General features: G+C 37.2%; 1 protein-coding gene across 1 annotated transcript in view; it reads right to left on the reverse strand.

The window, feature by feature from the left end:
- Positions 1 to 290: 290 nt before the first annotated feature.
- SAMD8 (sterile alpha motif domain containing 8) overlaps positions 291 to 15,727 on the reverse strand; it is a 51,774-nt gene continuing 36,337 nt past the window's right edge. The window contains exons 5-6 of the mRNA XM_016160246.2: positions 5,064 to 5,214; positions 291 to 4,888 (exon numbers count right to left, since the gene is read on the reverse strand). Coding sequence (XP_016015732.1) covers positions 4,584 to 4,888; positions 5,064 to 5,214 — 456 coding nt within the window. The 3' untranslated portion in view covers positions 291 to 4,583. The remainder of the gene's footprint in view (positions 4,889 to 5,063; positions 5,215 to 15,727) is intronic.

Genomic DNA, 15,727 nt, shown 5'->3' on the forward strand with positions numbered 1-15,727 from the left:
TGTGTCCAGGAATAGTTATTTGCTCCCTCTCAACTTAATTTACTAATATTCTAATATCCTTAGGAAGGTCACTCCCCCTCCACCCCCTCCCCCGCCTAGTTTACAGAAAAGAAAGGGAAAAGGGAAAATGGGTTATCTAAGGAACAACTAAGAATTAGAAAATGCCAGGGACTAGATACTACATTTGGATTCAAAGTTGTAGGGGCCTAACCATTTGCAAAAATAAAAATTCACTGTATAAAAAATAGGCTGGCTGCATTAATAATGCAAAGACAATAAGCGACTATAAATCAACTTTCAAATGTTTTATTTTTAGTGTTTTAAAACATTTTAATACAACAAAGATATAAAATAACATATATTAGTTAAAATCTAGATTTAATTTAGAATCAAGATATTTACTTATATACAATACTGTGTGTGCTTCAAGATATGGCTACCACAGGAACTTTCACATCTTCAAGTAATACTAGTTTCTCTGTGGATAGGGTGACATTTAGGTAGAATTCTTGAACCATGCCCTCTTTAATCCAAGCTAATTTTGCTTCCCCCATCATATACCAGTTTCCACTTCCTTTGTTCCATATCAGAAATACTTCAATTATCCTAACAATCCATAGATTCTCTAAATTTAAAAAAATGTTAAAATTAAGCATTTGAAAGATAATATTACTAATAACATTGCTTGGTTAGGTACAGACAACCCAGTAATTCAGATTCCAACAGACCTGAAATAACGATGAAATTAACAGTACTCTTTCTCTCTTCATATCTGGCACAAAGCTTTCTTATGCTTAAACATGGAGTACACTGAATAAAAAGTCCTTTGGTTATTTTAGGGCAGGACATAGTCTAAAAACCAACTTTATTGGTAACTGAATTATGGCTTATAGATTTCATAGATGTTTTTATTTAACTTGATACAAAATAACAGGCTACATTTTAGTTCCTTGAAACTGTGGCATTTGCTGGGGATGAGAGGGGGACCAAAATCTACTTCCACAGTAATTTCTGTCATTCAAAGCCACTTAATGTCAGAAAGGGGAAAAGAACCTCAACCTCTCCTTTCTTACTGGTCACCTGAAGCAGCCTGACTTTTGATGTTACTAATAATTCTCTACAGAGCGATAGGGATAATTCAGGCTAAACTTTTTACAAATGCAAACTGTCTTAAATATCAAGTAAAGTTGGCATTAAAACTATCTAAATGAAACTGATACTGTTTAAGAAAGCTATTGAACTATTCTAAAAGAGAGCTTTCTTGTCTCAAATGCCTGCACACCATAAAGATCTGACAAATGACTATTACCATAGTTACTTTTAGTAAAGGATAATTTATCTACAAAAAGACTAACAAATAATTATTAGGTCAGGGAGTTTAAAACAAGAACATAGTTCATGTTCTCAAGCATTTTGGGATTAGGATCCTTAAAAATGTTTACTATGAAACCGTTTGATGTTTCATAATGGTGAAAATGACTTTTGCTGAATACAAAACAGTTAGTGTTATTAAGATGACTTTGAATATATAAATAATACTTTCCAAACAGATGCCCCTAAAACAGATTGTTCCATATCAGCCATAAAAGCATTTGGTTCTCCTGTTCTCCATTTCGAAGCTAAAGAATTTTTGGAATTCTAAGTAACAACAACCAGGCATGTGTAGAGTAGAGAAGAATGTCACTTGCAGTGTCAAAGTTACACTACCAGCAGGTCTCTCAGTCAATGGCTTTTTTCTGGTGAACAGTCCACAGTTATTAGCTGACTGATTCTAAGGCTAAGCTCATTGCTTTCTGCTTCAAAAGGATACTAATGAACAGATCTAGCATTTGAAAGTTGTATATTTTACTCAGAGAATAAGGAGAGGATAGGCATGCTGAGAATTCTGTAGTATAGCCAATAAAAGATACCTCCCAAATTATTTGGTAATAACAGCAAACATGCCATCTTCAAAACATTCTACTCCCTATGACCTTCAATTATCCTTCAGTAAAACACTGTACTGCAATGGTTTGTAAAAAAAAAAAAAAAAAAAAAAAAAAAGAAAAAGTCCACACTGCCCCCAGGGACATAGAAAATGCATCAAGGACTTTCAATATAATCTCCTCAAACCAAAAATCTTCTTGGTGTCTTCTATACTGAGGTCTTGGTGTTTAATGATATAAGCCTCTCACAAGTCTGCAACTGTAGAACTTAATATAATGTCAAAAAACATTTTGATCTAGGGCGTTTAGCTTCTCTACCTAGCCACATTCATCCCCAAAATATAAATGTAAAAACCTTCATTGTGGTTTCGATTTTAACAAGGAAAAAACAACAACAACGAAGTCTGGAAATTTCTGGACAAAACAAAAAGTGAGTAAAATACAGATTTCACATCAAGGAAAAAAAAATGGAAAAAAAATTTGTCTCAATTTCCAAGAAAGAGACTTGGAGATGATTGATTTATGTAAACACTGCTTTGTAAGAGTTGTAATAATAAATTATAAGTCTAGCTTACCTTTTCTTCAAAACAAATATGATAAATGCAAAGCTGAAAAGTTATTTTACAATCTTCACAGCAGTCTGCAGTTAGGCACTCGCAATGTCAACAGCTCTGCAAATTAGTTTCAATCTATTTTTTTCTATTTTGTTCTAGAATAGAATCCATATCAAGGAAAGAGGACTGATGTTAAGATATTTACTATTAAGTAGCTATTTAACATTTTCGAATTAATATCACCACAGATTTTTTTCAAACATTTTTCCAAAAGCCAACATTAATCCCTCTCTAGCTAAATTCAGTCCTGTTCTGTCATTTGGAAAAAAATGTCAGTAATACATCTTTTGACCTCAAGGGTCAAACTACTCTAACTGGCATAGGAAGAATACTTCACCCTTCATAATTATGCAATTTTCTTAGATGAAATGTTGGTATGTTTCTCCCTAGCATGTAATAGAAATGACAATTTAAGATATTATAAGATTATGAGTATGAGATTTAAAAGCATAATAAAACTCAAATTGCCTTGTGCCATTTCTCAAGTGAGAAATAAAAAATGATGGTCAGAGCAGATCCAAATTGGGGTCATTTAGCACTGGCTAAACTTGTTCACATAATATTCCTTTCCTGCCCAAACCATTCAAGGCTCCTCCATAGCTTATACAGGGATGGGAATATGACTCAAAGTGCAAAAATAAAATATTTTACCCATATAAGGAGCAGGCTCCTGTTAAGAGGACCTGATTTTAGACCTCAATATGCCAGCACCTTTTCTAACTCCTTGTTTTAAAATGGAATGTAAAAACTACACAATTAATATTCCAAGTGGCTAAACTCATTAGTTAGGGTTCAAATTCTAATTATACAATCATCCTATTGTCATAACTACTTTATAAAATCATTAAAAGTGAAGTGACAAAAGTTATCACACAGATCAAATTTTAAATTACATAAGGTACTAATTTCTAGTGTTGTAAACAGCAACTAAGTTATATCAATTCCTGAATGCCAAATTAAGACTAAATAGAAAGAATGTATGTACACAACTGTATTTGTAAAGATAAAAAACAAAATCTTCTCATATCCATATATGTCTGTGACTGCTTACTTCTGATAGTCAAGAATAAGAAATTTCAAAAACTAAAAGGTTACATTATGTCTGCACCCTTTTATACAGTTCTTTTCAGAAAGAGAAAAAAATTTTTCCATGCATATCTCCCTACTTAAGGACATAAGAACTTTATCTAACATCTGGTAAAACACTCGACTATTTTGCTCATTAAATATTACCATTAAAAAGCCTAAAATTGGGCTGTCATCTAACAGCTATAGCACAAAGTTATTCCAGGTACCTGCATCACTAAAATTAAGCCAATTTTACATTTATAGGTCATTTCCCCCTCATGAATACTAAACTCTCAGGACAAAATAGAAACTGTATCTTTTGTTGCATCTTTGGTAAAAAATGCCAGGACTATATTTGTACTTTTCCACCTCATGTATGGCCCCTTTCTCTTCTTGTTTCAGGTATCCTGGTATGTTCAATATACTTTTCTTAAAGATGGTTTCGAAGATGAAAATTATTTGTTAGTAAAACGGATCACTTTCCAGAGTTGCATTTTAAAAAAGACATAGAAACTAGTTCAAAGAACAAGTGCTGTTCACTTGGCAGGGGTTTTTCCTTTGAAAATAATAAAGAGTTTCAAAAAATATCATTTCCTGACTGGAGTGCTACTGAAAATAAAAAAAAATTTTTTTTTCAACCAGCAAATTGCTTAAATCGATTTTCTTAAGTTCAATAATCAAATATTCAACAGGCTAAGGGTAACAGTCTGACTTCAATCACTACATTACCTCTGCCTAAAGAGAAGGGGCAGAAAACATTGACTTATGCTCTCTGTTCAAACAGATATATAAGGACTCTTGATTTTTCTTTCTTGCTTTCTATAATTGCAGCCTTGCTCAGAACAGGGAACTTAACTTTGTCAACATATAAGCCAAAAAGCAAGGCATCCAGGGACAACCTAGGGGGAGAAAGCAAAGTTATTCACTTTCAACACATACGGTATATTTAATCATGAACCCATCACAAAGATAGTCTTCATCCAATTAGTCTTTTCATTATTGCTGGTTTTGAAAATGGCCAACAATATTCATTAGGTACTGTACCATTAACATTGCATTCAAAAAAAGAAAACATAGGAAACCAAATTCTTGCTCTCCTACTCTGCTGATATGCTCTGGTGTTAGCTAAAGTATGATAGTACAAAAAGAGTCTTGTTGTGATATAAAAGGCAATAAACACATCAATGGAATAATGTTCATGGGCAGCCAAAATGAAGAAGATTCCAAAGAGGTTGAGAACCCAGGATAAAGTGTGCAAGAAATTCCAGCTTCTTGGTGTATCTGGGAAAAGAACAGAAAGATTAGTTTAAAACCACATTCCTTCCAATGCTTCTCAGTCATGTTTCTTAGGTCAGTCTGTTTCTCCCATTCTTCGTAGACACTTGATACCCTTCTTGCTGCCTTCTCTGCAGTTAGTCATCTGATACGCATAGAAACACTAAAAAAAGATACTTACATTCAGTGACAAAGAAATTCAGCATAGTTAGGACGACTGTGTGGCCACTGAACATGTAATCTCCACAAGTGTGAACGCCGGTTAGGGTCATACCAAAGCCACTCCAAATGGCAAAGGCCCGGTGTAGTTTCTCCCATACACTGCCATAAACCTATAAGGAAAGCTATGAATTAGTGCTTCAAATGCTTAGGAAGGTAGGAGCTTTGCAAGCATCCATTCCCATTGAAATTCAAATGCTGAATGACTTCAAAATAAGATCTAAGTAAAAGCAATGGGACTACCAGTCTAAATAATTCCAGATATCAAGAATGGGTGATCAAAGCTTGACTATACTCAGAAATATTTTGGTAATTAAATGACATCGGTGTAATTCAAATGTCTCTACTAGGCGTTTCTTTATAACAAAAAGGTTCCTATAACACAAAAATATTTCCAAATTTTTAATATAATAAGTAGTATTTGCTTGGCTATTCTTGCCAATAAGTAATAGGCTATGACAGAAACGATGCCAGCCATTCAATATCCATTCTTGCCTTCTTCGGTGGTAAAAGAATCTTGAATTTATTTGAAATGGCAATCAACTCAACCGAAACACTGCATTTCCTAGCCTCCCTTGCAGTTAGGTATGGCTATGTGACTAAGTTCTTTATAAGAAGATCTTAGTGGAAATGTAAAAGAATTCTGGGAAGGCTATTTATAAAGGAAAGAGACAACAGCTCAGAGGAAGTCTTTTCTATCTTTCCTTCTTCTGGCCTACAACTTGGACATGATAGTTGAAGCTCTAGCAGCCATCTTGGACCACAAAATGGCCTTAAGGATGCAAGCCAAATGTCTTTGATGGCTCCATATCTGACTTGGAATATCTACTCTCTCTGAGAGAGAATAAGCCACTGTTTGTTTATTAAACCATAGCCATCTTGAACTTCCTGTTCTTAGAGGCCAACCTTAATCCCAACTCCCACACATAAATTTAAAAATGCAATCCATTTTGAGAAAGAGTTTGAGCAATAGTCACACACACACACGGCATTTGACACATAATACAAAAACTTGCTAAAATTTATGTCCATTTACTATGTGCAAGGCATGCCGCTGAGTACTTTATGTGTTATTACACTGAATTTCCACAACAATCGTATGAATTAATTCAATTGTGCAGATAAGGAAACTGACTGAGAGAGGTCACACAGCTAGTAAGTAACATAACTGGGATATGAACCCAGGGAGTCCAATTCCAAAGCCCTATTATGACTAAGGGACAAAAGGGGCTCAAACCAGCAGTTAACAGTAAACATGTTTAGATATTAGGTCATACAGTCTAGAGATATAGGTATAGGCTTTAACTAAATGTTTCAATTGTTTTGGTTGTCACACAGCTTATAGTTAAAGATTAAGAAAATATGTTAGTCATTTATAGTCAAAGATTATAAAGGATGTTAGTCATATCCTGACAGCCCACCTGTAAAGCAAGTTCCAGAAAAGTAAAAGTACACTGTGCTTGAGATAATAGGAAAACGAAGCTAGTAAGCACAAAACAACGACAGCTTAAACAATAACAAGTCACCAGATGTTCAGCTTCTGCTCTTTGCTTTAAAGTTAACATCATTGATAGAGGGGAGATGGTGGACCAGGTAAAAGTAGGGTTCGTCTCCTCCCAGGACCGCACTGAAATTACAATCAAACTATAAAATAACCAATGCAGAGAATCACCTGAAGTCTGGCTGATCGTAACACCTACATCTGATAATAACAAAGAGTCACATCGAAGCCGGTAGGAGGGGTGAAGTCGTGAATTGGGCTGGACCCGCACCTGCGGGTGGTGGGGGATCACCGGGAGGGAGAATGAGGCTGCAGAGGCTCTCCTGAGGGAGAGGGGGTTCCTGGTCTCATCTGGGGGCTCTCTAGCACAGAGTCCCAGCCCAGGGAAGAGGAGATTCCAATAACTCTGACTGTAGAAACTAGAGGGGATTCCCGCTGTCTAGGTGAGAAAGAGGGCGACTGAACCCTTAGATGTCCCTTTGAAGGACCCGCACCAAGGCTTTCTGACCTGCGGACACTCACCCGGGACATTGGCGGTGGGTCAAAGGCTCGCACAGGATTCATTCTGAAAAGGTCTCCACTGCCTGGTGTCTGAATGAGGGCTGGAAAAGCAGCCACCATTGTGCCTTAGTCCGGCCCCCCTACCCGGCAATCTACAGACCTACCACCTTGACTGTACAGACCCCTCCCACAGGGCCATTTGGAACCCCTGTGAGCAGTGTTTCTAATCCCAGTAATGTGGCTGCTGTGAGCTACATTTCAGAGATAGGGTCAGGCAGATCGCTGCTGCCAACACAAACTTGAGCAGATATAGGGGACCTGTGGGTTAGTCTCAGACAGCAGCTGGTCTTGCTGTGAACTGGGTCTTCTGCAGGAACTCACAACAGTTACCAAAGAGCCACAATGAAGCCACTAGGAGGGGTGAAGTCATGAATTCCAGCAACAGCGCCAGCTCTGTAAGCTACATTTCCATTCTCAGAGGGCAACCAGCTCTCTGAGTCGCATTTCAGAGGTAGATTAGGCAGATCACTGCTGCCAAAGTGAACTTGGGTGGATATTGGGGACCTGTGGGCCAGTCCCAGACAGCAGCTCGTCTTGCTGTGATCTGAGTCTTCTGCGGGAACTCACAACAGTTACCAAATTTGCAGCAAGACTGATGCTGTATTGATCTGATTTCCATTGTCTCTCTGAGACCCTGCTCCACCCTGCCCACAAATTGCCCCAGGTGGCCTAGTGATAGTGAATTGACACAGTCTTGCCCTTCCCCTCCCCCATTCGCCTAATCCACAAAGGGAACAAACTTTGGCTGGCACAGGGTGGGCACTGCTCGGAAATCAAAGGCAGGCAGATCTTTGCTGCCTGCAAGAGTTGCAATATTGTGTCCGGTGAGCACAAGTGTCTGTGGGAACATCCCTGACAGCAGCTGGTCTCACTGTGATCTGTCTACAGTGGGAATGCCCAGGAACAGAAGTTGCAGCAAAACTGAGGCTGTCTTGGTCAAACAGACCTTGTCTCCCTGAGATCCCACTTCTCACAAGCCACAAAGTGCCTGCAGCCCATTGACAAGCAGCTTCTTGTGCCCTGCTTGGCTCTGGGGTTGAGCAGTTAGCACAAGCAACAGACCTTGGCCAACGCAGTGAGAGCATTTTGAAGAAAACAGTTGTGGACAGACCACTGCTGTCTGTATGAGCTGCGTTATCTGTTAAGGGAATTGCAGGGGTCTATATTGGCCTGGCGGTCCTTGACTCCCTGAGTTCTTGCCCCATCCAGTACACAAAGTGACCTCTGCACATTGATAGGCAGTTGCCCCTGCTCTGGCGTAGTGCATTTAGGCCCAGGGTGGGCAGCAGTTGACCTTGCTACAAGTGGAAACTTGTACAGCAAGCCATAGAGACAGCGAGGACACGTAAACTGACACTGTAGCAGCAAGGATAAACTTACTCACTAGACCCGGGAGACACCCAGGGTCCCTGTGCCACCCTACACACAAGTCATCCAGAAGCTCATTTAGTCTCAGACACTTACAGGCATCCGATAGGCAGTATCAGGCCTTGAGGAGCACTGCTCCCTCTGCTAAACTGCCCTAGGTCAGGGAAGGAGAGCTGCCTACAGGGTGTCTCTCCCATGTACCTATAGATCCAGCATAGACAACAACCATCAGTGGATCGCTTTGTAGTTCTCACCGGGTAGCCCTGAGCAATCAAAAGCAGGGGCTGACCTTGGCCTACAGGGGAGCCCCTCTCAAAGGGCCACAAAACCAACGCATCTGGAGACTGGCACCAGACCACAATGGAACAACTCCTGACTGGTTCCAGCAGTGATACACATATGGGGTGGTTGCAACAAGTACACAAGCCTGCCAGGGCAAGTCTCATTCAGTGAGGTCAGCCCCTGCACCACAACTCTTAGCCTGAGGGTGCAGCCAATTCACACAATTAGTCAGTTTGAACATTAATCCCACCCATTGATCTACTAACAACAATAAAGGCTTGGCAACAACAGAAGATCACACACAACCCACACAAAGGTCATGTCCAGAGCTCCCTGCACAAAGGATCAGGGAGAGTGCACCACTGAGCCACATAGGACACCTTCCACATTAGGACATCTGGCCAAGGCTGAGAGACGAAACAAATATTCCTGACACACAGAAATGAACACAGAGAGGCTAATAAAATGAGAAAACAAAGAAACATGCCACCAATGAAACAAGAGAAAACTCCAGAAAATAAGCTAAATGAAATGGAGGCAAGCAACCTACCAGACACAGAGTTCAGAATAATGGTTATAAGGATGCTCAACAAACATATGGGGAGAATGGATGAGCACAATGAGAACCTCAAGAGAGAGATAGTAAGCATTAAAAAGGACATAGGAACCATAAAAAAGAACCAGAGAGAAATGAGAAATAGAATAACTGAAATGAAAAACACACTAGAAGGATTCAACAGTAGATTGGATGAAGGAGAGCGAATCAACGAATTGGAAAACATAGTAGTGGAATTCACTCAATCAAAACAACAAAAAGAAAAATGAATTTAAAAATATGAGGATAGTTTAAGAAACCTCTGGGACAACATGAAGCGTAAGAATATTCGAATCATAGGAGTGCCTGAAGAAGAAGAGAAAGAGCAAGGGATTGAGACTCTGTTTGAAGAAATTATGACAGAAAACTTCCCTAACCTGGCAAAGGAATTAGATATTCAAGTTCAGGAAGCACAAAGTGCCAAACAAGAGGAATTTGAACAGACCTACACCAAGACACATCATAATTAAAATGCCAAAGGTCAAAGACAAAGAGAGAATCTTAAAAGCAGCAAGAAAAAGGAAGCTGGTTACTTACAAGGGTACCCCCACAAGAATGTCTGCTGACTTTTCAATGGAAACTTTGCAGGCCAGAAGGGAATGGCAAGAAATATTCAAAGTTATGAAAAACAAGAATCTACAACCACAGATATGCTACCTGGCAAGGCTTTCAATCAAAATGGAAGGTGAGATAAAGAACTTCCCAGACAGAAAAAAGCTTAAGTAATTCATCACCAACTCAAGCCAGCATTACAAGAAATGTTAAAGGGTCTTCTGCAAAAAGAGAAGGGGTAAAAAAGAAAATAGAAATAACAAATATAAATAATAAAATGACAGTAACAATGTACCTATCCGTAATCACTTTAAGTGTAAATGGATTAAATGATCCAATCAAAAGACATAGGTTAACCGAATGGATAAGAAAACAAAACCCATGCATGTGCTGTCTACAAGAGACCCATCTCAGATGAAACAACATTCACAGACTGAAAGTAAAGGGATGGAAAAAGATATTTCATGCAAATGAAAATGAAAAAAAAAAAAAGCTGGGGTAGCAATACTTGTATCAGATAAAATACTTTAAAACAAGGCCATAATAGGAGGTAAAAAAGAGCATTACATAATAATAAAGGGATCGATCAATCAAGAGGACATAATCCTAGGAAACATATATGCACTCAACACAGGAGCACCTACATACATAAAGCAATTATTGACTGATGTAAAAGGAGAGATCAATAGTAATACACTCATAGTAGGAGACTTTAACACCCCATTGACATCAATAGACATATCTTCCAGGCAAAGAATCAACAAGGAAACAATGGGCCTAGAAGATACATTAGAACAGATGGACTTAATAGATATTTTCAGAGCATTTTACCCCAAAGCAGCAAAATACACATTCTTCTCAAGAGCACATGGAACATTTTCAAGGATAGATCACATGTTAGGATACAAATCAAGTCTTAATAAATTTAAGAAGACTGAAATCATATCAACCATCTTCTCTGATCACAATGGTATGAAATTAGATATTAACTACAAGAAAAAAAGGGGAAAATACAAACACATGGAGGCTAAATAGCATTGTACTAAACAATTAATGGGTTATTAATGAGATCAAAGAAGAAATCAAAAGATACCTAGAGACAAATGAAAACGAAAACACGACTCAAAATTTATGGGATATAGCGAAAGCAGTCCTAAGAGGGAAATTCATAGCAATACAGGCCTACATCAAGAAACAAGAAAAAGCTCAAATAAACAATCTAACCTTACAATTAAAAGAACTAGAAAAAGAACAGCAAACAAAGCCCAAAGTGAGTAGAAGAAAGGAAATAATAAAGATCAGAGCGGAAATAAATAAAATAGAGTCTAGAAAAACAATACAAAAATTAACGAAATCAAGAGCTGGTTCTTTGACAAGATAAACAAAACTGACAGACCCTTAGCCAGACTCATCAAGAAAAAAAGAGAGAGGACTTAAATAAAATCAGAAATGAAAGAGGAGAAACAACCACAGACTCCACAGAAATACAATGGATCATAAGAAAATACTACGAGCAATTATATGACAACAAATTGGACAATCTGGAAGAAATGGACACATTCCTAGGAACATACAATCTCCCAAGACCGAGTCAAGAAGAAACAGAAAATTTGAACTGACCAATTACCACCAGTGAAATCAAATCAGTAATCAAAAGCCTTCCCCAAAACAAAAGTCCTGGAACAGATGGCTTCATAGGCAAATTTTACCAAACATTCAAAGAATTATCACCTATTTCTCAAACTATCCAAAAAAATTCAAGAAGAGGGAAGGCTCCCTAACTCCTTATATGAGGCCACCATTACCTTGATGCCCAAACCAGGCAAAGACATTACAAAAAAACAAAAAACAAAAAAAAAACTATAGGCTGATATCTCTTATGAACATTGATGCAAAAATCCTCAACAAAATATTAGGAAACCGAATTCAGCAATACATTAAAAATATCACACACCATGATCAAGTTGGATTTATTCCTGGGATGCAAGGCTGGTATAATATCCACAAATCAATTAATGTGATACGCCACATTAACAAATTGAATGATAAAAACCATATGATCATATCAATAGATGCAGAAAAAGCATTTGACAAAATCCAGCATCTATTTATGATAAAAACTCTCAGCAAAGTGGGAATAGAGGGAACATACCTCAACATAATAAAGGCTATATATGACAAATCTACAGCTAACATCATATTCAATGGAGAAAGGCTAAAAGCATTTTCCTTAAGATCAGGAACAAGACAAGAATGCCTACTTGCACTATTCCTCTTTAACATTGTATTGGAAGTCTTAGCCACAGCAATAAGAAAAGAAAGAGAAATGAAAGGCATCCGAATTGGAAAGGAAGAAGTAAAACTCGTTATTTGCCGATGACATGATACTATATAGTGAGAACCCTTAAAGATTCCACCAAAAAACTGTTAGAACTGATCAATGAATTCAGTAAAATAGCAAGTTACAAAATAAATATTCAGAAGTCAGTGGCATTTTTATACACCAATGATGAACTTTCAGAAAGAGAAATGAAGAAAACAATTTCATTTACAGTTGCATCGAAAACTATAAAATACCTGGGAATCAAATTAACCAAGAAGGTAGAAGACCTGTTTTCAGAAAATTATAAGTCATTGAAAAAAGAAATTGGGAAGAAGATACAAATAAATGGAAGCATATATCTTGTTCATGGGTAGGAAGAATCAACATTGTTAAAATGGCCACACTACCCAAACCAATCTATAGATTCAATGCAATCCCTATCAAAATGCCAATGCCATTTTTCAGAGAGCTAGAATGAATAATCTTAAAATTTATATGGAGCCATAAAAAACCTCAAATAGCCATGGCACTCTTGAGAAAAAAGAACAAAGTTGGAGGTATCACACAACCTGATATCAAACTATACTACAAGGCTACAGGAATCAAAACAGCATGGTACTGGCATAAAAACAGATATATTGATCAATGGAACAGAATTGAGAGCCCAGAAATCGCCTATACGCTCACTTGATATATGGCAAAGGAGGTAAGAATATACAATGGAGTGAAGATAGTCTCTTCAATAAATGGTGTTGGGAAAATTGGACAGATACATATATAAAAAAAAGAAGTGGAACCATTTTCTTATACCATATATAAGAATAGACTCAAAATGGATTAAAGACTTAGATGTAAGACCCGAAACCATAAGACTTTTAGAAGAAAATATAGGCAATAAACTCTGATATTACTAACAGGAATTTCTTTTCAGAGATACTGCCTCGGGCAAGGGAAACAAAAGAAAAAAAAATAAAGAAATGGGACTACATCAAACTAAAAAGTTTTTGTACAGCAAAGTAAACCATTAACAAAACAAAAAGACAACCAACTGTGTGGGAGAAGATATTCGCTAATGATACATTTGACAAGGGGTTAATATCTAAACTTTATAAAGAACTTATACAATTAAACAGCAAAAAATCAAACAATTCAATTAAAAATTGGTCAGAAGACCTGAACAGATACTTCTCCAAAGAGAAAATACAGATGGCTCACAGACATATGAAAAGATGTGCAAGGTCGCTAATCATCAGAGAAATGCAAATTAAAAGCACAATGAGATATTACCTCACACCTGTCAGAATGGCTATAATCAGTAAATCAAAAAACAGCAGGTGTTGGTGAGGATACGGAGAAAAGGGAACCCTCATACATTGTTGGTGGGATTGCAAATTGGTACAGCCGCTATGGAAAACAGCATGGAGGTTTCTCAAAAAATTACAAATGGATATGCCTTTTGACCCAGCAATTGTACTTCTGGGTATTTATCCAAAGAAAACCAAAACAATAATTCATAAAGATCACCAATATTCATGGCAGCACAATTTACAATAGCCAAGATATAGAAGCAACCTAAATGTCCATCAACAGATAATAAAGAAACTATGGTTCATGTATACAATGGAATATTACTCAGCCATTAAAAAAATGAAATCTTACCAATTGCAATGACATGGATGGAACTAGAGGTTATTACGCTGAGTGAAATAAGTCAGAGAAAGATAAATACCATATGATTTCACTTATATGTGGAATCCAAGAAACGAAAAGAACGAACTAGTCAAAAACAGATTCACAAAAACAGTGGACAATTTGGTGACAGACAGAGGGGATGTGGGTTGTGGGGCTGAGAGAATGGGGTGTAGGATTAAAAAAGTACAAATTAGAAGTTGATAGTTGGGCATGATTATGGGGAGCACAGCACAGGGAATGCAGTTAGCATTAATGTCATGGCTAAGTAAAGGGCCAGGGGAGGAAGGGTGCAATTAAGGGAATTGTTTTATGAACAATATAGATGTCTAACCAATGTACTATATACTTGAAACTAATTCAAATAAATAAATTTATTTTTTAAAAAAAGTTAACATCATTGACAAATAATTATGAGATATTTTGCAGAGCCTTAGTCCTTTAACCAGTTAGATCACTCAATCACAGTGATAAAGATGATGTCAGGAACTGAGATAGGAAAGGAAAACCACTGAAGCTTGCATAAGAACTAACCAATCAGCTTCACCCTCAGCCCCTAACCCCTAAACCTCAATTTTTGCCTTTAAAAACCTTTGATCAAAAGCCATGAGGGAGTTTGGGTTTAACATGACAGTTTCCCATTTTCTTGGCATGGTGCCATGGCAATAAATGGCTCCAACTTGTTTGGTGTTCTGCCTTGCTGCATGAGGAATGGGTAGACTCCTTATTTGGTAACAAAACATCCTCGTTAGATATCACAATCTCATTAGACGTTCACCTGTTGATTATTCACAACACACCTTTTTGCCTCTGCCTTAGTTGAGGGCATGAGAGGAAAATGAATTTATTATTAGAGAAAAGGAGAGAAGGAACTAGAATACATGGGATTTGGTTATTCTGTGACCTCTCATGGGAATGGGGTTAGAGATATGACTCTACTAAAGTATAAAAATCAGGCAGTGAACAGAGACTGCTAGGAGAAAGTCTCAGCCAAGGCGAGAAACAAGTGATGCCAGTCAAAAGGGAGCAATTATTGCTTAATTACTCGTCTCCCTATCCTTTATGATCTTAAATATCCCAAATTTTCTTCCAGAAAAATAAAAATTGTAACACAACAGAATGGATAAGATGCTTTGATGTGACAAGGTGTAGAAATCTGCTTTAAGTATTTCTATACTAAAGGTGAATCCATTACTTAATTTCAAAAGCAGGTATATTCTTGGTTCTATCCCCAAGTCTCTTACTTCTAGGAGTGAGATTACAAGCAATTAATTTGTGACAATGAAAATGCCCTACGGAAGTTCACTGAAAGGGATTTGATTGCTGTTACGATCACCTTAACTTTCAATTTTCAATGACTGCTGAAAATAATGTAGGTCAATAAGTAGGTTATCTTATAAATCAAAGCAATTAACAACATTTAGGTCAGATTTGAATAGAAATGTCCATATATAACTAGCTGGTAATGAAAAGTGGTCATTAGCGACAGAAAAAGGGCTGTCCATACTGTAGAAAGATGATATCTAATTTATTTTTGTAGCACATGCTGCAGCCCTATGCACATATATCTTTCTCTCTAGTGGCTGACCCACAATTAAATATTTCAGCTACAGGAAACTCTCTCTTCAGTGTAATAAGATCACATTTTTCGTCTTTTAAATTTCTTCTAATTAGCATACAATTTGGGGAAATTGTTCTATCCCTACTTCACACCAGGTACAGAAATTCAATAGATTAAAGATTCAAATATAAAAC

This window comes from Rousettus aegyptiacus, unplaced genomic scaffold (genome assembly GCF_014176215.1).
Source record: "Rousettus aegyptiacus isolate mRouAeg1 unplaced genomic scaffold, mRouAeg1.p scaffold_m13_p_6, whole genome shotgun sequence".
NCBI lineage: Eukaryota > Metazoa > Chordata > Mammalia > Chiroptera > Pteropodidae > Rousettus > Rousettus aegyptiacus.